The sequence below is a fragment of the Salmo trutta genome, chromosome 27 (genome assembly GCF_901001165.1).
Source record: "Salmo trutta chromosome 27, fSalTru1.1, whole genome shotgun sequence".
NCBI classification, from domain to species: Eukaryota; Metazoa; Chordata; class Actinopteri; order Salmoniformes; family Salmonidae; genus Salmo; species Salmo trutta.
In genome coordinates this window covers 13,347,972-13,356,530 of record NC_042983.1, presented here as the reverse complement: position 1 = coordinate 13,356,530, position 8,559 = coordinate 13,347,972, and the positions used below count along the sequence as shown (strand labels likewise).

General features: G+C 42.1%; 1 protein-coding gene across 1 annotated transcript in view; it reads right to left on the bottom strand.

The window, feature by feature from the left end:
* LOC115164336 (calsenilin-like) overlaps positions 1 to 6,712 on the bottom strand; it is a 40,147-nt gene extending 33,435 nt beyond the window's left edge. Inside the window, exon 1 of the mRNA XM_029716719.1 lies at positions 6,606 to 6,712. Coding sequence (XP_029572579.1) covers positions 6,606 to 6,611 — 6 coding nt within the window. The 5' untranslated portion in view covers positions 6,612 to 6,712. The remainder of the gene's footprint in view (positions 1 to 6,605) is intronic.
* Positions 6,713 to 8,559: the final 1,847 nt, after the last annotated feature.

Below are 8,559 nucleotides of genomic sequence, written 5' to 3'. Positions count from 1 at the left end.
GAGAGGGGGATCGAGAGAGACTTGTGAAAAGAAAGAGAGAAGGATTTAGGAAAAGAGAGAGAGGGGGAAAAAAACTGTGACCGGGAGAGAGGGGTCCAAAGACTACCTCTCTATCTGTGAGAAAATGCATGGTTGTCATAGAGCATGGGTGTGTGGGAGGGTGGCGGATTCATATGGACTTGAGTGTAGGGCTGGTTTGTGTGTGCGTTTGTGTTTGCGTTTGTTTGCCTGTGCGTGTGCATGCGTGCACACGTGTGTGTGTGTGTGTGCACTGACATAACAGTAATCAAATCAAAGTTAGTTGGTCGCATACACAGAAAAATAAAATAAGCTCTGAGTAGAATGAGCTATGGGTAGAATACAGTATATATTGTACATATAAAGTGAAACAATGACTCTATGTACAGTTGAAGTCGGAAGTTTACATACACTTAGGTTGGTGTCATTAAAACTCGTTTTTCAACCACTCCACATACTTCTTGTTAACAAACTATAGTTTTGGCAAGTCGGTTAGGACATCTACTTTGTGCATGACGCAAGTAATTTTTCCAACAATTGTTTACAGACAGATTATTTCACTAATAATTCACTGTATCACAATTCCAGTGGGTCAGAAGTTCACATACACTTAGTTGACTGTGCCTTTAAACAGAAAATTCCAGAAAATGATGTCATGGCTTTAGAAGCTTCGGATAGGCTAGTTAACATCATTTGAGTCAATTGGAGGTGTACCTGTGGATGTATTTCAAGGCCTACCTTCAAACTCAGTGCCTCTTTGCTTGACATCATGGGAAAATCAAAACAAATCAGCCAAGATTTTTTTTTAGACCTCCACAAGTCTGGTTCATCCTTGGGAGCAATTTCCAAACGCCTGAAGGTACCACGTTCATCTGTACAAACAATAGTACACAAGTATAAACACCATGGGACCACGCAGCCGTCATACCGCTCAGGAAGGAGATGCGTTCTGTCTCCTAGAGATGAACGTACTTTGGTGCAAAAGTGTAAATCAATCCCAGAACAACAGCAAAGGACCTTGTGAAGGTGCTGGAGGAAACAGGTACAAAAGTATCTATATCCACAGTAAAACAAGTCTTATATCAACATAACCTAAACACTGCTCAGCAAGGAAGATGCCACTGCTCCAAAACCGCCATAAAAAAAGCCAAACTACAGTTTGCAACTGCACATATCACCTGGTCTGATGAAACAAAAATAGAACTGTTTGACCATAATGACCAACGTTGTGTTTGGAGGAAAAAGGGGGAGGCTTGCAAGCCGAAGAACACCATCCCAACCGTGAAGCACGGGGGTGGCAGCATCATGTTGTGGGGGTGCTTTGCTGCAGGAGGCACTGGTGCCCTTCACAAAATAGATGGCATCATGAGGGAGGAAAATTATGTGGATATATTGAAGCAACATCTCAAGACATCAGTCAGGAAGTTAAAGCTTGGTCGCAAATGGGTTTCCAAATGGACAATGACCCCAAGCATACTTCCAATGTTGTGGCAAAATGGCTTAAGGACAACAAAGTCAAGGTATTGGAGTGGCCATCACAAAGCCCTGACCTCAATCCCATAGAAAATTTGTGAGCAGAACTGAAAAAGCGTATGCGAGCAAGGAGGCCTACAAACCTGACTCCGGCCAAAATTCACCCAACTTATTGTGGGACGCTTGTGGAAGGCTACCTGAAACATTTGACCCAAGTTAAACAATATAAAGGCAATGCTACCAAACACGAATTGAGTGTATGTTAACTTCTGACTCACTGGGAATGTGATGAAAGGAATTAAAGCTAAAGAAATAAAAGCTGAAATAAATAATTCTAACTACTATTATTCTGACATTTCACATTCTTAAAATAAAGTGGTGATCCTAACTGACCTAAAACAGGGAATTTTTACTGGGATTAAATGTCAGGAATTATGAAAAACTGAGTTTAAATGTATTTGGCTAAGGTGTATGTAAATTTCCGACTTCAACTGTACATAGGTCAGCAGTCTCTAAGGTGCAGGGTAGAGTGCTGGGTGGTAGCCGGCTAGAACAGTGAGTAGGGTTCAGGGCAGGGTACTGGGCGGACGTTGATCAATGTGAGATTAATCTGTAAAAAAATCCAGAATGGAAACTATTCCATCAACATTTAATTTATTTTATTTAACTAGGCAAGTCAGTTAAGAACAAATTCTTATTTTCAATGATGGCCTAGGAACAGTGGGTTAACTGCCTTGTTCAGGGGCAGAACGACAGAGTTTTTACCTTGTCAGCTCAGGGATTCGATCTTGCAACCTTTCGGTTACTAATCCAACGCTCTAACCACTAGGCTACCTGCCGCCCCACATCCTTCGTGTACTGTATAAACACCTTATCAAAAAAAAATGATAGTCTTTCTATTCATGTTGAGCGCTGATTCTAATTTCTGTGTAATCTTTAGTACTATTCTAATTATGTTTTATTTCCTCTGGTGAAAACCAGATGAAACCATTGGCCACATGAAAAAATGTAGCTACTGTAAATCTCTCCCTCTGTAGCTCCAGTCACTCAGTACCACAGTGCTGTGTGTGTGCGCCTCTCCAGGGGATGTGGTTACAAGACACCCCAATTATTAAGGAGCCTCTGTCTGTCTCTCTATGGGCCGATTGAACAGGTGTATTTGCATGCACCTGCAGGTGTGTGTGTGTGTGTGTGTGTGTGTGTGTGTGTGTGTGTGTGTGTGTGTGTGTGTGTGTGTGTGTGTGAGTGAGTGAGTGAGTGAGTGAGTGAGTGAGTGAGTGAGTGAGTGAGTGAGTGAGTGAGTGAGTGAGTGAGTGAGTGAGTGTGAATGCTTTGAGTGATGAGGACTGACAGAGCTGCGGAAAATGTCTGCGCTTTGAAGTGAACTTGTCCGCGTAAAGCCATGTGATGCTGACTGGGAGTGTAATCTCAATCTGCTCCTACTGTACAGGTAGCAGTGTGTGAAAGGCTACAGTGTGTGCACACCTTTGTTCCAGCCCAGCACTAATACCTGACTCAGATCATGAACTAAACAGTCTTCAACTTAGATCACAATTAGTGTAGTAACGAGCTGGAACCTGGGCTCTAGATCCGTGGTTGGCCAGCCCTGGTATAGACCTGGTTATAACAGAGAACAGATAAGGATGGACAGAGGGAAGGAGACAGGGACACAGACAGACAGACAGAGAGTTCTTGAATAAAAAAAGATGAAAGATGAATAAAGAATCTTTCTTGAATCTGTCTTGAATAAGTCCCCCTGAATTACAGCACTAGACGAACGCTCTTACTTCAATACTCAGAACTATCGATGTAAATACTGTACACATGTAAATATCACATTATTGTTTACATAAATTTCAAAATGTCAGCCATGCCTGCAGAGAGAGAGGGAGTGAGGGAGAAAGATAGACAGAGAGAGAGAGGGAGTGAGGGAGAAACAAGTTCACCTTAAATCAGCCATAAATCCTGTTGTGACAGGGACAATGGAAGCTTATTGTGTTAGCTTTTTTGTATAAATCTAAATATGTGGACATTGTGTATGATTGCCCTGCAGCCACTTGCCTACCAATAGAGGACCAGAACAGAAACAAGTCTTATAATCTTCGGCAATTTTGGTACATGTATTGGTTGCCTGGTGCGGCTTCTTTATGTACTATAAAATGTTCAAATCAAATCAAACAAGGAGTGGCATTTGAATGCAAGCTTCAGAACAAAATGTAAATTTCAAAAACATTTCTAGCCTGTCTATCTATGGGTAACAGAATTGGCATGTTATGCTCGACTCGCTCAGTTTTCCACCACAAAACACCAGCAAACTACCAAAAAGAGTGGAACCAGCTCACCAGCTTTTATACTATCATTTCACTATTGTATGTTCAATGTTTCTTTTTAAATAAATATTTGAAAAGAAATAGTTTCACCATATTAAAACAAGAGTTCAGTTCACGTAACTGACGTAAATCAATCACTAATCACATGAAACCAATAATAATCTTCAGAAATAACTTTGTCACAGAAACAACATTACTAAGGTTTGACAATGATGGTGAAAACTTGGAGACATTTTGAGGTAAAAGTGGATTCAAATCTTCCTCGAAGTAACAGAGGGTGCACGGAGGGGCATGTCAAAATGCAGAATTTGGGCACTTTAGCAAGCATTTATTCATATAAAAAAATTGGATTGATTGAATTCTCCATGTGGTCTGTATTAGAGGGCACTTCATTTGATATAACGGTCTTTTAAAATTCAATATAGGTGCACAATTTCTACTTAAAATATCAAAGGGATGCAAAAAGCACATATTTTGTGGAATGACCCAGAGAGTGAAAGAGAGAGAAAGAGTGAGTGAGATGGAGAAAGAGAGAGAAATAGAGAGAGAGGGAGAGAGGGAGAGAGTGAGGAAAGGTTTCTCTGAGCCCAGAGCCAACCCTGTCTCAATCTTCCACTCCAAGCTAGTTAGCATCAACACACGATGATGACTCAAATCACAAGTCGCCACATGCACATAACAAGCGCACAAATGCACGCATGCACAAACATATACACACACACACACACACGCACACACACACATACACACACACACAACCCCTCACTCCAGCCTGAGCCAACACCTCTGTGGAACAATCAGCTTTTTTGCCAATAATTTGATCAATTGATTGATTTATTACACTTCACCAATTGCAGGAGGTAAATACAAAAAAAAACTCTCTACCCTGCCTACAACGCTGTACCAACATCTCTGTACTGTCACCCCCTATTGTAAGGCTTGAGGAATGTAGTGTACTTGTGACAAGTAGTGTACTTGTGATAAATACACTAAATCCGTGTCTACTTAGGATCCAATCTTACCAGACCCGTCAAATTCAGCTCTGGACCTCGAAGCCAGTTCCACTGCGTTTTTCATTGTTCTCCTCTAATCAGGGACAGATTTAGACCTGGGACACCAGGTGGGTGCAATTCATTATCAGGTAGAACAGAAAACCCGAAAGCTCCGGACCTCGTAGGGTAAGAGTTGAATAGCCCTGTACTAGACCAACCATCACTGACAGACAGAGGCACGCTCATTTTCTGCCTGACTGTTTTTTAACCTTGTTTGGCCATGTAAACGACTCATCTGGTGTTCTAGGTCTGAATCAGTCTGATTAGGGAGAAGGATGAAAGTCAGCAGTGTTCAGCGAGCCTTTCTCCCTATCCTGTGCTTTTCAGTGTTTGTGGGGTCAAACTATTTAGTGATGGATCAACTTAGCTCAGGGGTGGTCAGCCCACCTCCTAGAGACCTTGTTGTCAGTATCTATGGTGAACTAATATAGGCTACCTACTGACTGTGAATGGTAATGTATAAATCTATAGATCAATCAATTAATCAGGTAAATAGATCCATCAATCAATCAAAGGTGTGTGTGTGTGTGTGTGTGTGTGTGTGTGAGTGTGTGTGTGTGTGTGTGTGTGTGTGTGTGTGTGTGTGTGTGTGTGTGTGTGTGTGTGTGTGTGTGTGTGTGTGTGTGCATGTGTGTGTGTGTGTGTGTGTGTGCGTGTGTGTGTGTATGATGTCTGTCCACTCCACAATCACCGTACAGATTTCCCAATTTTCAGAAATTGTTTCTGGATTAAGTGAAACTGTGACTCAAACGTAACATAAAACACAGTAACACATACTCTCACACACAGGGTAATACAGTCCTCTATAAACCAGACTATTTAAAGATTTATAGTCACGCTCACACATGAATCATCACAATAGACCCAGGTGGAGGGACTATAGGGTCCTAGTCAACAAAAATTGGAAGACACACACTCACACACAAACACACACACATACACCCACAGACACACAGAGAGAGAGCGAGAGCGAGAGCGAGAGCGAGAGCGAGAGCGAGAGCGAGAGAAAGAGAGAGAAAGAGAGAGACAGCACATTCGCTGTGGAAGACATGATTCTCTGTGACACCTCACAGGAAGCAGCCGAGAATGAGGTCCCTGTGCCGTACTTGCTAAAAGCGTGCGCCCCAGCCCAAGGAGACAGACAGCACTGTAGAATTACCAGCCGGCTAATTACTTAACTTCTCTGCTTTGGCTCAAATAGGGAGAAATGTGCTGCTGAAGGACATGTGGATGGAAGGACGGAAGCAAACACACAACAAGTTGTCTGTTTGTTCAGACTACTATGACTTATAGCAATTTCTCCTCCAAATGATTAAAGGGGCAATCTGCAGATTCTACATTTCTTTTTGGACTTACAGTAAATAAATGAATGATATGTACCCATTGATTCTTGAAGAATGTAATTTATAAATGCCTCATGAGCTTAGTTCAACTGTCATACCACAACAGAACCCCAAATATAAGGTTGTTTTACTCCAATGTTTGGAAACAAAATAAATGTAAATGTCACTGTATAGCCTCAAAAGCTATACTTTTTATATCATGAATGGTCAGTCCTTACATCCATAGCTCTTTCTATAGCCCCATCCCTCAGCTTTTTACTGCGGATTGCCCCTATAAGGTGTGAAACATGCAGTTTTGGATTGAAGCGCAATTTCAGAAGCAATGGTAGGCTAAAATGTAAAACAACCATGACCATGTTAATAGAATGAATGAAGTTGAGTTTGTTTACCTGCATGTTGTCTGATGTGAAGTAGGCTTGCTCTCCAATATGAAGGGTTAATCTGTCCTCGCGCTCTCCTCAAAGCAGACTTGCCTCGTGCTGTGATGTCCCCAGGAATCTCACTGCACAGAGAGAGAGATGGAAGGAGGGAGGGTCAGAGAGAGTGAGAGCGAGAGAGGGGGGGCACGAGGAGGACGATGCGCTGTGTGCTCTCTCGAACTCTAACCATTTTATGGGCTATGCCGTTTGCATTTTCCATAATCAATTTGAATATGTAAATATAAACGCAATTTAATATACCTATTTGAGGAGAGAACAGTTGCAGTTTCGTAAATTTGAAAAACTCACAAAGTAATGGATTGTTAAAGCATCAAATGGGAGCTGCGAGGGGAATTATTTTCCCACAAAAATGGCTCTTCTTTCATTACTGTTTCATTATCCAATTTATTCTTGTCAGGTGGAGAAGACGGGAAAGACTGTGGCTCGTGTATGTCTATAAGTATGAGTACGTGTTTGTGTGTGATGGTTGGTACAGAAACACAATTAAAACCCTGCTCTGCAAAAACCAAATCAATTTAGGAGACCTAGGCTTGGTCTGAGGCTGCCAGGGGCAGAGAAAGGGGGAGAGAGCGAGAGAGGATGGGGTTGGAGTGGGAGAAGGTGTGAGAGAGAGGGGGAAGAAATGGAGAGAGGAAGATAGGAGGGAGGGTGTGGGAGAAAAGGGGGGCAAAGACAGAGAGGAGGATTGGATTGAAAGAGGGTGTGAGAGAGGGAAGGGAGAGAAAGAGAGGAGAAAGGAGAGAGAGAGATTGGTGGTGGATTGGGAGAAAGGGGGGGATAGGAGAGAGGTGTGAGAGAGAGACCTGGGTGGAATAGCAATCAATCAGGTCAGTCATTTTCTGGAAGTGTTTATTGCATAATATCAAGTTAAGATATCCTGCAGGAGCCACAGGCACAAACTTAATCTACTCTGAACATACTGTACTCCCTAATACAGTGACCCTGCACTACGGCCACCCAGGTCACGGTCTATTCACTCTGTTACCATCTAGCAGACAGAGACGGTACAGGTGCATCAAAGCCTCGACCAAATCCAGGCCATCACACATCTCATGTAGACAGACAGACAGACAGACAGACAGACAGACAGACAGACAGACAGACAGACAGACAGACAGACAGACAGACAGACAGACAGACAGACAGACAGACAGACAGACAGACAGACAGACAGACAGACAGACAGACAGACAGACAGACAGACAGACAGACAGACCTGTACTCACATATACACTCACTCACACACATACGCACATACTCACAAACACACGCACTTACAGTATATAGAGTCATTAAACACTGGACAATTCAAGTTTCACGTTTCTTTTATATAGTTTTTCATACTGTGTATTCGTATACTGTACTCTTCACATAGCTCATTCTAATATACACTGCCTTCAGAAAGTATTCATAACCCTTACATATTCCACATTTTGTTGGGTACAGCCTGAATTCAAAATGAATTAAATTATCATTTTTTTCTCACCAATTTACACACAGTACCTCATAACGACAAAGTGAAAACATGTTTTTAGACATTTTTGTACATTTATAAAAAATGACATACAGATGTATCTCATATACATAAGTATTCACGCCCCTGAGTCAATACTTTGTAGAAACACCTTTGGTGGCAATTACCGTTTTGAGTCATCTTGGGTATGTCTGTATCAGCTTTGCACATATGGATTTGGGGATTTTCTCAAGCTCTGTTAAATTAGATTGGGAGCTGCGGTGAACAGCAGTCTTTAAGACTTTCCACAGATTTTCAATGGGATTCAAGTCTGGGCTTTGGCTGGGCCACTCAAGGAGTTGCATATTATTGTTCTGAAGCCGTTCCAGTGTTGCTTTGGCTGTATGCTTGGGGTCATTGTCCTGTTGGAACGTAAATCTTCGCTCCAGT